This window comes from Prionailurus viverrinus, chromosome B3 (assembly GCF_022837055.1).
Source record: "Prionailurus viverrinus isolate Anna chromosome B3, UM_Priviv_1.0, whole genome shotgun sequence".
NCBI classification, from domain to species: Eukaryota; Metazoa; Chordata; class Mammalia; order Carnivora; family Felidae; genus Prionailurus; species Prionailurus viverrinus.
The window spans coordinates 49,566,414-49,585,432 of record NC_062566.1 but is presented as its reverse complement, the minus strand read 5'-3'; the positions used below and the strand labels follow the sequence as shown (position 1 = coordinate 49,585,432).

The 19,019-nt window shown below is 39.5% G+C and overlaps 1 protein-coding gene across 14 annotated transcripts in view; it reads right to left on the bottom strand.

Annotated features, from left to right (window-relative positions):
* The window catches only part of ATP8B4 (ATPase phospholipid transporting 8B4 (putative)), a 268,475-nt gene that overhangs the window by 34,027 nt on the left and 215,429 nt on the right, over window positions 1–19,019 (bottom strand). For all 14 annotated transcript variants that reach the window (XR_007152769.1, XR_007152768.1, XR_007152767.1 and 11 more), the window contains 3 exons: window positions 9,664–9,808; window positions 6,661–6,844; window positions 5,846–6,069 (listed from right to left, as the gene is read on the bottom strand). Coding sequence is in view for 11 of the 14 variants with exons in the window: in XM_047861372.1 (XP_047717328.1) it covers window positions 5,846–6,069; window positions 6,661–6,844; window positions 9,664–9,808 (553 nt within the window). In the remaining 3 variants the exon portion in view is untranslated. The remainder of the gene's footprint in view (window positions 1–5,845; window positions 6,070–6,660; window positions 6,845–9,663; window positions 9,809–19,019) is intronic.

The window sequence follows — 19,019 nt, the reverse complement described above, 5'->3', positions numbered from 1 at the left end:
TGTCAACCTTGGCACTACCTAAAGGAAGAGACAAAAAGTTTCTTCTGAAAATTTGAACCACAAATGATATTCATCAGAGTTTGCAATTCAAATTCAAAAAGTCCTGGAACAGAGAAAAAGGTCTCAGGTAGGCAGTATCCCCAGAGAACTGACAGGAGCCACAAAAATGCTCTCTGGAAAAAAAAGGGATTTCAGGAGTGATGTCATCAAGATGGCAATGCAAATCCTCCCCACCTTCAGTCTCCCTGACAAGAATACCAACAAGCACCTACATACAGACAAGACACCATTGTGAAAATCCCAGAACCAGGACCTGAAGCGAAAGCACATCACATTAGATGGGCAAGAGGAGCAACTCCACAGTGACCACACCCCCCTCCACAAGGCTAGCACAGTGCCTTACCAAGACAGCCCCTTGGGCCTATGGTTTCTCCAGTGGGAAAAAGACAACCTAAGGAGGACATCCAGCTCCCCCAGCATTGCACGACACTTCCTAATAATCCCACTCAGGTCTTGCCTCGTGGGGATTACTGGGGGAATCTGCAGGGCTCAACCACTGAGATTCAGATGGAGATGGAGATGGGAGGTGAGGCTTATGATAACCAGCACTCAGATATTAATGGACCTCATTCCTACTTGCAGCAGCACTGGAGCAGAGATCCCTGCTGGGGATTCTGCCAAGGGCAGAGCCAAGTCTGTGGCTATGTCTAGTCGAGGAGCTTGGTTGGCAGTTCTGCCTGATTTGAATACCCAGCCAATGAGCTGTATTTGCCATGGAGCCCAGTCTATGATCCCACCTAGGCAGGGAAGAAATTCACAGTTCCACCCAACTGCTGAGTACAGCCCCTAGCCCCACCCAACCAGAGACCTCAGACATCCCTGAAGCCCATCCTACAGCCCTGTTTATGCAAGAACCCAAGCCAGCAGCCTTTCCCCCTGACAGTTAAGTATCACCATGGCCCCATATAATAACCAGGGACCCTGAATAGTGACCCTAGGAAGCCTCAAAGCCTAGTCCTTGGTATCACCCAGCCAGGGAACCCAGCCTACAAGCCCACTCTGAGCAGAGTTCAGCCTGCAGAACTGCTCAACTTCTGAACACAGCCTTCAGCCCTATCCTGCCAGGGAGCCGAGCCAGTGACCCCACCCAATCCTGGGCACAGCCTGCAGTCCTATCTGATCAGGGAGACCAAAGAGTTACCCAGCCCAATTTGGGAGCACACTCTGTGGGCCCACCTAATCACAAGGCATAGGCCGAGGCCCCACCCAATCACAAAGCCTTGCCTATAATGCTGCATGAACACAGGATATAGCCAATAGTACCATCTGGTCAGGGAGCATAGCCCAAGACCTCATTCAAACATGAACAATTCCAGATCCTAGCCTGTAGCGCTGCCCAATCAAAGAACCCAGCAAGGGACAGTCCCTCTGACCTCAGAGCACAGAAGTGACTAGAGACTTGGAGGAAGCCCCACCAATGCCCACAGATGCTGCCAGCTGACCCATCTGGTACCCCAATGGAGCTGAGCTGTCTTTCCTTGCTAAAGCAAACCTGTAAAGTATGGAAATGGAGACCACCTGCTCAAATGTGCAGATACCAACTCAAAGAATCAAGGTCATGAAAATTAGGTAAATAACACTACCAAAGGAAACTAATAAAGCTCCAATAACTGAATGTAAAGAAATGGAGATCTATGAACTAAAAAAAAATTCAGAATGATCCTCTTAAAGATGGTCAGCGAACTATAAGAACACACAATTAAATGAAATTAGGAAAACAATGCATGAATAAAATGAGAAGTTCAACAAAGAAAGAAAAATAATCAAACAAACAGAAATCCTAGCCTGAAGAATATAGACTGACCTGAAGAATTTAATGGAGGACATCAATAACAGACTCAACCAAGCAGAAGAAAGAATCAGTGAACCAAAATATGGATCATTTCACATTTTCCAGTCAAACTCATAGAAACACAAAGTATAATAGAGGTTTCCAGTGGCTGGAGGGAGGGAAAAATGGGCAGTTGTTTTTCAATGGGTATAGAGTGTCAGTTTTACAAGATGAAAAATTTCTGGAGATCTGTTGCACAATGTACTGTTGTGAATGTACTTAACACCATTGAATTCTATACTTAAAAATGGTTAAGATGTGTTTTAAATTTTATGTGTTTTTAATCACAATTAAACTTTTTTAAAGTATTTTAAAAATAACTGATATAGACCATGATTATATAACCTACTTCATATGGTTATTGCAAATATTGAGCTAATACAGGCAAAACATTTAAACAATGCCTGGTACATACTAAGTGCTACTTAAGTGTTAACTATAATTGCAATTTGCTTTTATCTCTACTTGTTAATGTCGACAATATGATTCCACCTAGAAGATGACACCATAGTGTTGACGCCATTACACGAGCATTGTCACTGACTTGCTGCCTTTTCCTCTCCAACAGAAGGTTACAAATTACTACTTGCCACTCTCATGACAAGCCTATCTACTTCTCTGACAAGTCTAAAAATAGAACCTTGAATTCTCCACTGTGTGGACAGCTAATAAAATTTGTGAGATCACACTTTGCCATGTCCACTAAGAATGCACCTCTTAGACATCCTTCACCATGCCTGGGATACAAGCACCAGCAGACAACCACAGTCTGACACATACCAGGGACTTAGTAAATAGTCATCCAATGAATGAAAGTTTGAAATAGTGGGACCAATGGATCTTATTCAATAAGTCTAAGCCTGGGTCCCAATTTGATCAAATCATCAGAAAAATGAGGGCAAAATAGATAGCTGTCCAGGATCCTTCCTCAGTAGCTCAATTGGTTTTATGAAGTGATTGTTCCTCTGCCTAAAGAGGATTTTCCCTGCTCTATTTAAATCAACCAAAACCTACGCAAAACAAAATAAACCTGGAAATCCACTGCTTTTCCTATAATGAAGCAATATACAAATAATTAAGAAATACATCATTTGTGGCCCAATTAACTTTGTATTAACCCAATACAACACACACACAAAACATCATTCTGCATTCTGAAATCAATCCCATAATCACACTGAGATCTTAAGACACAAGCCCCTCTCCCACCATGCCGGTCAGACTGTATACATTTACATGGACCAGACGTAGAGCCTGCAGAGGCAGCCCTGGGTACAGGGAGAGGAAGCAGCAACCTGAAGTAGTGACTGGATATCTGCAACCTGAAGGAGTGACTGCATATCTGAATGACTCTCCTTGCTGCATCTACCTCAAGCACACAAAAGCGTTCTAGAAACACCCAACAACATGAAATGGCCAGATGCTTCTATATGCCAGGTTCCATTCAAGATTATGGATGGTACAGATGATTCAGACGTGCTTCCTTTCCTCATGAAGCTTATGGTAAGCTGGATAAAACACAATAGCCTAGGTAAACTGAGAAAATCAACTCTCTGACCTGAAACAGACCCCCCCTTTTTTCCTCACCCTGTATTAGTACATGTATAACCTCAGGGGCGAAGGCTTTTGTAGGATGGGTAAAGAGATTCTAAGCCCTCTGGAAAAATTCTATTTTGGTGATAAGTTGTTTGCTAAACTGGCCCCTCCTCCTCAGGAAAGGTGAATGGAGTCTAGCATGGACTAAACAAAAAGTCAGCAGACTGGAGTTCATTCCGGGCTCTGAGTTCAAGGAAACATACCTTTGGACTTTCTTCTATATTGGCCAGTCTTGTGGTTCTCAAAATATGGTCCCCCACCTGCAACATCAGCATCTCCCAGTGAAATTGTCAGAAATGCAAATTCTTGGGCTTTACCTCAGACCTACTGAATCAGAAACTTGGGTGGGGCCCAAGGAGCTGTGCTTTAAAAGCCCTTCAAGTGATTCCCATGCATGTTCAAGTTTGATAGCCCCTGGTCCAGCCCAACTAACCAGCACAGGAAAGCACACAGAGGGTCAGTCAGGACTGACCATGGTCAAGTAAAGATTGTGCAATTAACTAGAGATTTTGGTGGAAGGAAAGGAAAGGAAAGGAAAGGAAAGGAAAGGAGGAAGGGAGGGAGGGAAAAAAGGGGAGGGAGGGAAGGAAGGGAAGGAGGGAGGGAAGGAAGGAGGGAAAGAAGGAAGACAGACAAGAAATATGCTAAATTGAACCAAACATTTAAGAAACCTAATCATAGACCAGTGGGGTGTCTTACAACTGGCTTTAATCATCAGATACTCAGGTTTTTAGAACAATCATTGTTCTCTCTTGCTGTTCTCTTTCAAAAGGTAAATACTGGTGACAGGATTGAAAATCTAGTTGCTTAACGTCTGACTCTGACAAGTTTTATCAGATCTTGAAAGCAGAGCAGAAAATCACCTAAATGTAGAGGTTAAAAGTCACTGAACATTAGTTTCCAACTTCACAGTTTAACAAAGAAAACTCTGGCAAGTAAACTTGCTATCCAAGCTCCATGTGTCTATAAACACAAATCACTGACCACTCTTCTGTATCCTAAGAGGCCTAAATGAGAGTACAGGCGTCCCTCCATAGTTCAGTGATTTTTCAAAAACCCCAAACCTTTGCACTATGAAAGCTGGATCTCTTGGAAGCACTGCTTAGCAAATAGTCTTGCTTCATTTTTATGTGGAGGAGAAGTCCCCAGCCTAGGAAGGCACAGGCCACATTCTCACATTTGTTTTTGTTGGACAAGGTGAGATTATGAGCAAGTAAGTCCCTCTCCAGCCTTCTCTGAACTAAGGCTAAGAAAACTGAGCACTAAATTTTTGAAAAACTAAAATCAAGACTTTTGCTTTCCTTCAATGTCTGGAGATTACAAAAAATATCAACAAAAATATTAACATAGTCTGCTTTTAGTTCTGGGCATATTATCCTTAAAAGAGAACATTAGGAATGGGTATAGGTGTGCCTCATTTTAAGAAATCTCAACCTCACAGATAAAGGGAAAAATGTATGAAACCACTATTTATATAGGCACCTGTTTGGCACCCCTAAATAACTATCTTTTAAAATGGATATGAGTAGAGGCACATGGGTGCCTCAGTCACTTAAGCACCCAACTCTTGATTTTGGCTTGGGTCATGATCACATGGTTCGTAAGATGGAGCCCTGCATCGGTCTCTGCATGGGCAACCCAAACCCTGCTTAGGATTCTCTCTCCCTATCTTGACCCCTCCCTTGCTTGTGTTCTCTCTTTCTCTCTCTCAAAATACATAAATAACCATTAAAAAATAATAAAAATATAAAATGGATATGAATAGATAGAAAAATATAATCTTAATTTATCAATTGCTAATTTTTCTTCTTTGTTACAAACAGTATCTATTTTATCAATTTTTATCTGATGAAGTGCTGTCAAACAGCCTTAATGTCAAGGTATCAATTATTTCTCCCTAATATAAAACTTATTTGCTCTCAGCCCATATACAGTCAATGTGTTGGGTGAGTGACCATCTTCCCAAAAGAGATACATCAACATTTCTTGTTAGTGTTTCTTAGTCTTCTGTTCTGAATTAAAGCTCCACATCAAGTTTATCAGCGATCATACCAAAATATTTCAATAAAAATTAAAATGCTCAAGAAGGAGTACTCATTGATTACATATATATATATATATATATATATATATAACAAATAAATAAAATTCCAGATATGTGTATATTGTTTTGTGTTTAAACCTCAAGTCAACTATAAATTACCTAATTGTCATATTGTGACTTGTATTAGACATATACAAAAATGCTATCAATAAAAAGCCATGAAGAACAGTCATTTGCAATTCAGGGGGATCTAATAAAAGAAAGAAAAGTGCTTTTTTTTTTTTTTTTTTTTTTTTTTTTTTTTTTTTACCAACCTGGGCTGAGAAGCCGCAGAAGAAACCAAACCAGAAATGCACAAGTGTGAATGCAAAATTCTTATAGAAAAAATAGCATAAGAATTTGCACATTCGGAAATAGGACCACCTTCCATGAACAAGGAGAAGCCTTTGGAGGTATCTAAATTGTGCGAATGAATAGTCACTGGCTAAGACTGCCTGCATTCCTTCCTGACCGCTGATGCCAACACCAATGTGAGCACCTACAAAGGAAAAGAGGAACATTTTCATTCCCTGAACAAAGATACAATCTCTTTTATGTCATTTACCTACAAAAATCTTACAGATATAGCACTTATATTTTTTTCACATATATTATCTCATGAAACACTCATTAGTTAGGTATTTATCTTAATGTTGCAAAAGAGGAAAGTGGCACAAAAAGTTCAGTCATTTGCATGAAGTTTTACAGTTTGTAAGTGGCTAAACTGGGATTAAACCCAAGTGTTGGGACTGTGGATCCAGTGTTCATTCCTTACACCATAGCTAGTTATTATACAATATAAGGTGATCAATATCCTTTTCTAGCCTAAATCAATATCCTTTTCTAGTGTAAAAACACACAATATAAGGTGATTAATATCCTGTTTTAGCCTTTTTCTTTTAATTAAAGACAAAGTTGTTGTTGTTGTTTTTAATGAATGCTAGTAATGCTGAATGCATTGGATCCATAAAGTATTCATTTTAGAACTAGTGGGAAAATTAAATTACAGTGCAACCTCCATTACATCTTGCCAAATGCTGAACCCAAGGACTCCCACTATACAGCAGACCATACTGAATAATACCCTTACTTTTGATCATGCTGACATCATTGGCTCCATCACCTATGGCCAAAGTGACAGCATTTCTGTACTTCTTCACCAGCTCTACTACTTGGGCTTTCTGGAGTGGGGTGACTCGGCAGCAAACCACAGTCTTACACATGCAGGCAAGTTCTAGGAGATCACCCTTGATACCACTTTCTAGGGCATGGGCCTATGTTATTAAAAAAAAAAAATCCAGATTAGAACAAGAAATAATTAATGAGAGATGTCTTGTTTCTCAACTGATATATTTTCTAAACAGTTTAACTAAGTTTCAACAAGTCATTGTTGACCCAGAATCACATGAACAACTAACTAAAGATGAGTACAAAACTCCTACTAAGTGCCAAGGAATTTTAGAATGAAAAAAAAAAAAAAGACACAATGCCCTTGCGTGTCCTCCTTAACACATTATCACGCTACATTGGTGAGATATAATTAAATGCCAGAAAATCTCCAGAATCCAGTAAAAGAGAGAAAAGCAAAAGACTGAGCCTACCCACCATCTCACCAGGTTTAGAAAGAACTACATAACAATGAAGACTTCTTTGTTCTAAGTGATGGAAGTTTTGTTTCCTTTGCATTGTTGTTTTGTATATTTAGTGTTTGTTGTTGTGGTTATTAATGGTTGGGCAAATGAAAAGCAGATGACCTGTAGATTAGCCCTTGAAAAACAAAGTGATTGAAACCAAGAGAAGCCTGTGCAAAAGGGTGGCATTCAACCTATGTCTCAGGCAGGGTTCCCAACCAACTCCAGCCTTGCTCTTCTCCAAATAACCACAGCCTTTATGTATGCCAAGAAATGACTGGAAAGGAGAGCATAATCCTTTGCAGTTAACTGTGTGATTTGTTTTCTAGAAAACATCTCATTGTACATTATTTAGTAAACACATTGAGAGGAAACAGGAATCCACCTCAACTTTGAGTCATCAGTATCTCTGAATGAATCTCTAGCAAGATATTCACAGCCTGTCACAATCTGGCCTCTATGTTTCTTTTGAGTTCTGGCTTCTACCACCACCTTTAAGTTTACTCTGTACTCCCATCATGCCAAAGTGCTTGTTTCCATAACATGGCAGGGTCTTTCTTGCCTCTGTGCCTTTGTACTTGTTGGTCCTGTGCCTGAAAGCATCACTTCCTCCAGGAAGTCTTCCCTGACTTTCACACAAGGAACTAAATGTGTCTGTCTCTATGCTCTCAAAGCTTTGTGTTCATTTCTCTATATAGTATTTGTCATACCACTTGAGATTAGCTCTCCTGCTAGATGGCAATCCCTAAAACAAGAACCGAGTTCTATTCACATCCTTATCCTCAAGCTCTAGCATCCTGACTTGAGCATGCCTAATAAATGTTCATGGTATCAATGAAAGGATGGGTGAATATAAAACATAACTCTGATGTAGAAAATTCTTACGTCAAGGCCTATGATTCCTAAGGGAATCTGTGAGTTAGCTTTCTCTTTCTGAAAGAGAAAGCATGTAACTGGTTTTCTTGCCCAGAATGGTCTCCTTTTCTCTTTCTTTTTCTTCTTTATTATCAACAAGTGAAAACCTAGAGTCAGACTCTGAGAAGGAAAAACCCAATTACATTCCACAAAGCATCAAGATTTAAGCAAACTGGAATCATGATTTACTTAAAAAGAAAGAACAAAAGAAAGAAAGAAAGAAAGAAAGAAAGAGAAAAAAGCTTCTGACCATACCAGCAGAAATGTGGTCAATTCTCCTTAAATGAAAAATGACATTTAATGGTTTCATAAGCTTCAGGCTTTGAAGCTGAAACGGTTCTTGAAGAGCATCTATCTTAGCTCTTCCTTTCAACAGATTTAGAGACAAAGGAAGAATAGTATATTTTATCACCTGGGTAGTCTAACCCACCACACACTGGCTTCTTTGAGCCTGAGGGAAAGTCAAAGCACCACTCATTAGGGACCTTTCCATAGTGTAGTCCCTGGGAAGTTCAGCCTGGAGGCCACCAGCTCCAAGCCCCAGTTGACAGGCTTATAATTTTCAGTTGCTGCTCATTTGTGCAAGGGAGAAGTTCGTGTCATCTGGACAAACTTTCAACTGAGCTTGGCCTGTAGCTGAGCTCTGTAACTTTCCATGGTGTAGAAGGCAACACATCATTACGTCTGGAATCCAGCTGGATAATGCTCTAAGCACTAAAAGCTAACAGACAGCTGATCACAAGGGGGAAAATAAAATATAGCCATATCCAACTTCTTTTGTCCTCTAAGAAACTGTCTACAAGAAGATACATTTATTTTCCAAACTCCAAAAGTGAAAAATGATCATCAAAGCTGGGGAAAGATGTGAGATTAGCTCTTTGGGCATATAAATGATAATTTCACTGGAGTGCAATCAGAGCTTTTGTCTTCTAAATTAGAAACTCAGAGGAGTGTTTTGATATTTGTTCAAGATTTGGAACCTGAACTACATTAAAAGCACAATGCAAGTTTATTCTATTACGACAAGAACCAGATTTCCTAATCAAAGCAAATTGTTTGGCATTGCTGTAAAATACTGCTATTTAGAAAAACCACCAGAGGTATCTTAATGGCAGTAATTTGGTGTGGTAATTATATGAAGATCAGGTTGTGCTCTGCCAAATCACAAACATCAGCAAAACAGTAATTGCAATACATCCAACAGTTGCGTTATTTTAATTAAATAACAGTGAGCTGTGACACTCTCCTTAGAAAAGCACTTAAACAATACTGCTAATGGTTTACAGTCACTCACATAAGATGGATATTCTGTGAATACAGTATTTCTTTGGAACCTCCCTTTCACTGTGGTGGTTCAAGCAATAATGTATGAAATATGTATCAGAAACTTCCTTTCCCCTTGCAAACAGGAAATCATCGTGTATACCCTCATTTCTAGTAGTGTCATTTGTTTGGAAAACACAAAAGGAGATCTCATTACGACAGCACAAAAGAGACAATTATTGGAATAAAGGAAAAGAAAGAACAAGAGCCTTAAGCAAACTCACCAAACTGTGGCCATTGATGATTAAGGCATAATCTCCTGTTATGGTTTCTTCTACAACTGAGTCCAACTCCAGCTGCTGTTTTTCAAAAACTACATGGCCGTTGGAAAAACTTCTGTTTTGTTCAAACAAATTTTCCTTTGCTTTTCTTGAAGGAGAAGGGGGAAACAAATCATAACAAGTATACGGAGCATACCTATTACTCTGACAAGAGACTGGCCTGCAGGTAAATTCAGCTCATCACCAGTCAGATAGACTATGGCATAAGATTCCATTACAGGAAGCAAGTTGGATAGTTCTTTGTGATTGGAAGGCCATCGCAAATTTGCAAATTCCAGGAAGTAGGAGTGTAAACATAATGAAAACAGAATCATTTTGAACATTTAAAATTACCTAAAATCTAAATTACCATCTTGAGCTGTGCTTCAACTAGATAATCTGGATACATTTGGTATATAAGGTTGTCTGTGCTTCAAAGACTTAAAAACCACTGGTCTGGCATGAAATATTGTTAAATAATAAAAAGGGAAAGACTAAAGATCTCCTGCAGAGATCTTATAGCAATTCTAGGGCATTAATATATAAAATAAATTCATTAATTTGCAGAAAATTGTCATATAATCTGGCTTAAAACAAGTCTTTCAAGAAGCACATTTTTAAAAAAAATGTGACAATAAAACTAAATGTTATTAGAATATAATGGACTGTTTTAAGTGAAAATTGATTCATTGATTCAACAATGAATTGATTGTTTCAATGAATTGATTCATTGATTCAAACAATAGAATAAATCTCTGAGAAAGAAAATATAGACACCAAGGATAGAGGGTTGTTCTAAATGGAAACTCACCCCAGTGCCCTAGATCTAATTAGCGGTAGATTAATCCTGCTCACACTCATCCATCTCTGCTATTTAAGAAAAAGATTGTATGGTCACTTAACATACTTAGAAGATGCATTTTACTCTTCTCTTCAAAATGGACAGATAATGCCTTTAATGGAAGGGAAATTTCCTCTCCAAGGATATTTGGATGACAGGTTTTGAAGTAACATAGGGCAAGCTGACATGACTCCAGAACTTTCAACCATAACCAGAGAGCCACATGGCAGATGCTCCCTCAAGATGAGTGCCAAAGCCAGCCATGAATACACTGGGCCACCACTTGTATATACAAAATGAGGCCCCTGGAACATGGGGAGTGAGGCACATGGGGAGTGAGAGGCAAAAAAATGGATGTTTTGGCTTACAGCACAATGAAATGGTTCCCCAAAGGCTCATCATAGGTAGAAAACATTTATTAAAATGTCTTTATGTTGTAAAAAGAAGGCAATGTTGACTACATAAAAACAACTGTTTTAGCCCTTAGCTTTCTAATTATTTGAAAATTCAACACTAATTGTTTATATGCGAAGTTAAAAAAAAAAAACACACACAACACATACAAAAACACCCTTATCTTCTGGCTCAACATCTCCTTCTGCTGTCCAACACCAAAATCACAGCCTGCATTTAGGAACCCAAGGAACCCAGAGATTCCATGTCTCTGGCTCCAAGAATGATATCATGCATTTAGCAATCAGTCTGTAGAATCAAAGAAAAAGATTTATAAAGTAATAGTGCTATGTGTGAAATTTAGAGAGTTAAGGTGAGGGGGTGGTGTGGAGAACAGACATGAAAAAACAATGTTGTTAAGTGGGAAAATCAGACTTTACATCAGATAACCATGTCAGGGAATCCTCCTAAACAGTCATGAAAATTTACTGTCCCATATAATGAAGGAAAGCTAGAAAAACAAGCTCAGAAGCGAGCATTTTTCTGACAATGTTGCAGAGCTCATAAATTGGGTCTTAGGAAAGCACCAAAGGGCAAACATCTCCTGAGGTTTCCTTTTTAGTAAAGTTCTCACTCGCTGTATAAATGACTCAATCTCTGTTTCCCCCCCGGAGAATAAAAACATTCCAAAGAAGGGTGAAGTTCATGAAAGTATTGGCTGAAATTCTATTTACTTAGGATTTCCCCCCCCTAAACTGTCTTAACATCTCCAGGCAGAAAAGGGACAGTTTTTTCAGTTCAGTTTAAATTCCCACTGTGTTCCCTCCACATGGGCCAACAACCCTCCTCACCAGACTGGGCTCACGTATTTTCAGACTTTTGCCCATGCTCTATAGCTATCATTTCTTTTTCTTCCCGGAACCTAGCTCTTAAAATACCAGCTGGTTCTCAAAAAAAAAAAAAAAAAAAAATTAGGAGGAGGGGGAAAACTACTCATGACTCCTTTCCTTGAACAGGAACTATAGGTTTTTGTGGGCATAACACACAATGTTTAACCACAGAGCACAAATAACAAATGCTAAAACAAAAGAGTGCCTGTTTTTCCCCAAGCTTTGTAAGGAAGGGCAGTCTATTATAATCCTGGCATGAAGACACGCATTAACGGCTGAGGCAAATGTGGCATTCACAGCCCTGTGCCACCGTAAACATAGCAGAGCACAGTTAGGCCCATGCTGGCTTCCATGCACTCTGCACTCTATAAAAAGAGATGGTAGGGAAAAGGATCATTTGTTAGTGCTTGTAAGGCACTCTGTTTTCAAACATTAACTGGACCTGTTAAGGAAACATGGCACCATGTTTAAAAGAAGACAACCCTGACTTTGATAGAAGAGCACTGATCTTGGAGCCTGGAGAGCTGGGTTCAGGCCCAGGGTCACCCTCTGACATCTCATGTGCCCACAGTTGGGTGATCTGACCTCCAACTACTTGACAAGTCAGTTACAGACCCAGTCAAGAACCTAAGTCTTCAAATTCCTAGCTCTCAGTTCTCAGTCTTCCACACTAAGTTGATTTACATACAGAGTAGGCCACAGGCTTCCTCTAGGATGGGACAAAAACAGTGCCAGAGGAGCAGTTAAGAGATGGGACCATGCTGCCAAGAGTAGACAAAGGGAGGAAGTACATGAAATTTTGATTTCAAGCCCCAGTTCCATCCCTTACTACCCATGTGATCTCTAAGACACTCAACCCCTAAACCCATATTTATTAGCAATTAGGGGAACGGGACAGCCAATCAGACTGGTTTTCACCAGCTACGAAAACAGGGGCAACTGCACCAGTGTGTATTAGAACATCACCAAGATCTGTTAGTACTCTAAAATTTATGATAGAAACTTAACCTACTAAAATATTTTGCCTGGGTGACTAGAAGTTTGAAATGGGGAACAAAATGCATTTTGTTTGGCTTGCACAGTGTTTCTAAAATTCTGTATGAGTTTATGGACAACCTGACTTCACTTTCACCCAAGGCTCCACCACTCCCTAATGTCTTATATACAGCCCAGATCACGCAACTAATATTATCTGTCTGGTTCTGGAGCCATTTGCATTTGAGAACTCTGCTCACCCATACAGATAACTTTCTACCAGGTAGTGCCCAAAAAAAGTGTAACGCATATTTTGCTGATTAAAGAAGAAATGTCAGTTCCTAGATACATCACTGGGGTATTCCTCAGAAGCAGTGGAGACATGTCATGGTTTAATTAGTTATAGGACATGAATTTTTCCAACAAGACGTGATCAATACAACAAAAATGAAACATGGAGTGAGTTGGCTGTCAGCCCAAGCAAAATTACATTCTTAGTCTGTCTTCCTTTGGGCAGAAGACATATCTATGTATTGGCAAAATATAATCAATGCAGTAATCTTCTGAGGAGCCATAGCAGCATTTAATTGTAGATTTCTGGGCATACCTTTAATAGTAAAACAGTTATGGTGGCAAAATTAACACAGGAGCCAAAGTGTCTAAGACAGTTTCGTAACACTAAATTTGAAACAAGCTACATGCATGATATGCATAAAAATTATATATCCATGTTTATGAAATAATCTCAACACATTTAATAGGTTTAAATATAATCACTTAGTTCATTTCCTTCTAATAGCTACTATCATTTAGATCCTGTTCTTTTGACATACCTTTTTGGGGTGTTTTTACATCAACTCTCACTGAACTCACATACATATATACAAATACATTCTTTGGAAAAAAGGAATCATATATATGATACTTTGTTATCTCATTTTTCACTTAAGTTTATTATGGACATTTTTCAATGTCAGTAGACACATAATCACTTTTGTTAACTGCATAGTATTCCATTGCTTAAATATGTCATAGTAATTAACAAAATCCCTTGTGGCTGGGTATTTGAGCATTTTCTAATTTTCTATTATAATTGGTAAAGCAACCAATATTTCTTTATATACATATTCAAACATTTTTACACTTGTTTAAGGACAATTCCTAGAAGTAGTGATCATTGGATGAAAAGTGTATATATGTAATTTTGAAATACGTTGCGAGTTTGCCCTCTGGTAAGTTTCTACCAACGTACACTCCCAACAACAGCTTATGAGAATTAATATTTCTGCACATTCCTTCCATATAATGACAGTTATCCCATCTACTTAGTCAGCCATAGGTAGTTTGATAAAATCTTGAGATATTAACTTTGGTTCCCTACCCCTTCTGTAATCACCACCACTACCATAGATGATGCTATTTACTCAGAAACATACCTTGCCTCAGGAGATCTCAGTCAAATACAGAGGGAACAAAAAAGAGTCATGACCTTGCTTTTTAGGTACCAAAATAGACTCTTGAAACTGATAGCAGCATTGATCTTGAATTTCACTATGGGGTTTTGAGAGGGAAGAAAAAAAGTTCTCCATGTATCTTAAGACTAATCCTTAAAGGAATCAGGGCATAAAATGTTGCCATAAGCAATAGAGTAGAAAGCCCATCCAAGCCTAGAGGAAATAGACTATGAAGAGGAGCTTAGATGCTGGTGAGAGTCACTAAAAGAAAGAAAACTCATAACCTGGATTGGTAGTGGATGGAGGAGTGCGTGGGTAATGGAATCCTCTGATGAGTTTTTGGGAAACTGAGTATGGAATAGTTGCTGCTGAAGTATGGTAACAAACAAGATACAAGAGTAAAGGGATTTCAGGAACAGAGGTAGCCATGTGAAAGCACAAGTCTTCTTGGATACAGAGATGAAGAGCAGCCACACTTGCCCTGTTTCCCCAGAAGCATGTGGAAGTCAGCCAAGAGGGATAGCCAGCAACCCAGAGAGTCTGGAGACCAGACAGAGACACAGAAGTGGGAAGTGCTAGATGCCAGTAGGGTAGATGCTGAGGATCAGTAACAGGTAAGGCAACTGTGCATCTTAGACCTTATCCAAAAGTACCTAGTTTAATTCTGTCACCAGGCAGAAAAGGAGTTAAAGTTCAGTTTTATAAAATTTAAAGAGTTTCTGTTCTTGCACAGTTGAGTGTATTCTGGGCCAAGAAAGTCAGACAAGCTAGAAATTGAGTCCTAACCATTCTACCTCCAAAAGAGCTATCAGTTTGATTCCACGCTTTCCTCATCTACTGTTAACAGCTTCACTGCCTTAAGTTCAACCCTCATCATCTCTAAACTTGGGTGTTCCAACAACCTCCCGATGCATCTCCCCATAACATTCATTTTCCCATCAAACATACTCCATCTATCCAGTCACTAGAATGTTATTTCTAAAACATAGAATTGGGCTTGTCACTCATCTGCTTAGAAGGCCACCCACATGCACCCAATAACTTCAGGATAAAGGATAGCCACTTTCACTTGTCAATCTATCATCAATCTGTCTCTGAAAAAATGGTCCCCACCTCTAAGTTCTATCATACTCTCTAGCTACAACTTGGAATATTTTCTCTAGAATAGAACATAATTTCTTTCATGTTTCTATGCCTTTGTGTGTGCTGTTCCATCAACCTACAATATCTTTATCCAATGTAACCAATCAAAGAAGGACATCCATAAAGGTTGTAAGGGATCAATGTGTGGTCTTCAATATATTAAGAAGGTTAATAAAAAATACAGATTGCTCTATGATAAGAATGTATGGACTCTCCACCTGTAAGGTTTTTTTTTAATGTTTAGTTATTTTTAGGAGAGAGAGAGAGAGAGAGATCTGGGGAGGGGCAGAGAAGGTGGGAGACAGAGGATCTGAAGCAGGCTCTGCTACAGCAGAGAGCCTGATGTGGGGCTCAAACTCACAAACCACAAGATCATGACTTGAGCCGAGGTTGGTTGCGTAACCGACTGAGGCACTCAAGTGCACCTAGACTCACCACTTTTTTTTTTAATTTTGTGTTATTCTATTTAACATGGACAAATACTGATAGAATTTTTTATATAATTTTAATAGAGACTCCACAGAGTCTATTGGGGAAATGTTAATAAAGGGAGTCCCTGTTGCGGAACAACAGCTAAAGAAAAGAGAAAAAAGGGAAGGGACCAAGTGGGGGCGGGGGGAAGGCAAGAAGCATGTTCACTGAATGGCCATAAATCTTTACATTCTTATCTCTTTGAATCTCCCAAATAAAATAATCTACAGAGTAGATATTTGCATATTTTACCATTTACAAATGAGGAAACCAATCAAAGAGAGGTTGAACAGCATCCTGAAAATCAATCAGTCTGCCAGTTGAGTACAAATCTGAGATTCAAACTTGGGTCCCTCTAACACAAAGCTCATATCCTTCCTCTTACACCTGCTGTCACTCTCTGGAATTTATTCACACTGGTGTATGACCTTAAATGAAGCAGTAAGATGCCTCAACAGCTACATTTTTTATATCAGTCATTTAAAGGGAGTAAGAACACATCCAAGGTAAAAGTATAGGGAGACACATGGCAAGTGATTCAGTGCACAGGATCTGGGACCATGCTAGATTCAAATACCAGCTGAACCACTGGCCACGTGTGAAACTTCAGGCATGTATTGAGCTTATCTATGCTTCAACTTCCTGATCTGTAAAGTAAGGATAATTATAATGCCTACCACTGGGTTGCTTTGGGAATGAAATTTAATACATGTATCCAGCTTATAATAGTGCCTCAGGCACTTTCTTAAAGCATTTAGCACTAGGCTCATCAGAATCTAGATCTGCTCATATCTGTCTTCCTTCAGCAAAAGTTAAAGTCCCCAAACAAAAGGTCATTTAAAGAGAAAGATTTTCTTAAAATAAAAAACTTAGTTATTAATTATTAAATGAATTATTAATATTTCCCCCACAAAACTCCATAGAATCTATCATTAAAGTTATATAAAAATACCAATAATAACATTATGTCCATAATAATTAGATTTACCAATTTATTTGGCAAAGACATGCAGTCTTCAGTCATAGCTTCTACCAGCATGTACAGCAGTTTCCTACCATGGGTAAAACAGTATACAAGTCGGAAAATTTAATCTGCAAGTAGCAATTGGTGGTGCTAACAGTTAAGACTTCCTTTCTTTTCAAAGTAGGGAGAGGAGGAACATATTTCAACATCATAAAAGCCATATATGAAAGACCTACAGTTAATATCATCCTCAATAGGGAAAAAGTGAGAGCTTTTCCGCTAAGGTTAGGAACATGACAGGGATGTCCACTCTTACCACTGTTGTTCAACAGAATACTGGAAGTCCTAGCCTCAGCAATCAGACAACAAAAAGAAATGAAAGGCATTCAAATTGGCAAGAAATAAGTCAAACTTTCACTCTTCACAGATGACATGATAGTCTACATGGAAAACCTGAAAGACTTCACCAAAAAATGGCTAGAGTTGATACATGAATTCAGCAAAGTTGTAGGATATAAAATCAACGTACACAAATCTGTTGCATTTCTATACACCAATAATGAAGCATCAGAAAGAGAAATCAAGGAATTGATCCCATCTACAATTGCACCAAGAACCGTAAGGCACCTAGCAATAAACCTAACCAAAGTGGTAAAAATTTGTACACTGAAAACTAGAACATGGGAGGAGTTAAGGCGGCAGAGAATTAGGGGGACCGGGATCTCCCTCATCCCTCAAAGACAGTGATGTTGAGGTTAGAATACTTTGAACACCCAGGAAATCTATCTGTGGAGTGACAGAAAAATCTCCACAGGTGGAGGGAAACAGCTTGGCAGGACAGAGGTGCATGTCTGCAAATTAAGGAAGATAAAACAGCCTGGGCACAGAGGGGAGGGATCCCCTTCTATGGAGAGACAAAAGGGAGAGAAAGAGAAGCTTTGGATGCAATATTGTGTTAGGACAAGAGAAAAACCCCTCTAGACCACAGACTGGGGAAGAAGGAATACAGACAGAGCCAGTTTCTCCTTTACAAACAGCTTTAGAAGCTAAAGATCACAGTTTTCAAAAGTGTGTGACTTTTTCCCAACCAAAGCCACCACTATGTGTGTGAACCTGAGGGGAGGGGAGCCAGCCACAGGGTGGGGTAGTGATCCCAGGGGTGCCCTGGGAGAGAACCGTCCCCTCCCTTAAGTACTGTGGGAAGAGGGTATATTGATCCCCAAAGTACAAAAGACAGTGTAGGCACCAGCCATATCGGCAAGGCAGAGTGGCACTACCCCAGAACCAGGTCTGCATGGCTCGGGATCCCCTAAGATATCTGGTTTTAAATCCCAACTGAGTGCCTAGGAGACACAGGAAACTGTAGAGCAGGACAAGCCAGCCGCCCACACTGCTCTGGGAGGACAGCCTGAACAACATGGTTTCAGACACCTGTCTGGGGAGGAGAGATTGGGATGTCGCCAATTTTTCTCCCCATCACCAACACAGTGGGGTTTCAGAGAATAGGACAACAGGCCCCCAATGGAGGCGGGACCTGTTCACACCAAACCCCAACCCTCTGTGCCTGGCAATTGCTCATCTACTAGAGGAAGACTGACACTGTGCCAACCAGAAGGCCTCTCCTCCAGACCAGTACAGCCACCGGTCCCAGGCACCAACAGACAACTGTCCTGCTGTTTTGAATGTTAGTCTGTTTCTTTTTTTTTCCCTCTCTTTTCATTTCTTTTCTTCTCTTTTCTCTTCTTATTCTTTCTACCATCTTCTTCTTTTTCCTTTGGAAACAGGCTCATCCTTTCTGATATGATTTTTAGTCATTTCTTATTATATATATACGTTTTTTTCTTTCTTTCTCTGTTTTGTCGGTTTAATCAGGTATTTTTACTCTACTATTTTTACACCTTTTCTAGATCGCCTTTATTTTTCTTTCTCTCTCTTTAGATTAAGCCTTATAATTTGTTTGATTCTCTGCTTCCCACCCCCTCCCCCCCACACCCTTTCATTTTTCTCTTTGTATGGGATCAGATTCCCGGCCCTTTATTTTTTTCCAGGATTATGTCAATGAACAAATCAAAGCACACCTGATGGAAGGGCTAAACAATGAATTAGGAGGAGCTTTGTAGAAGACTGACCAGTGGGATACAGCAGCCAAACACATAACAATGAAGCGCATGCAACACTCTCCAAAAACA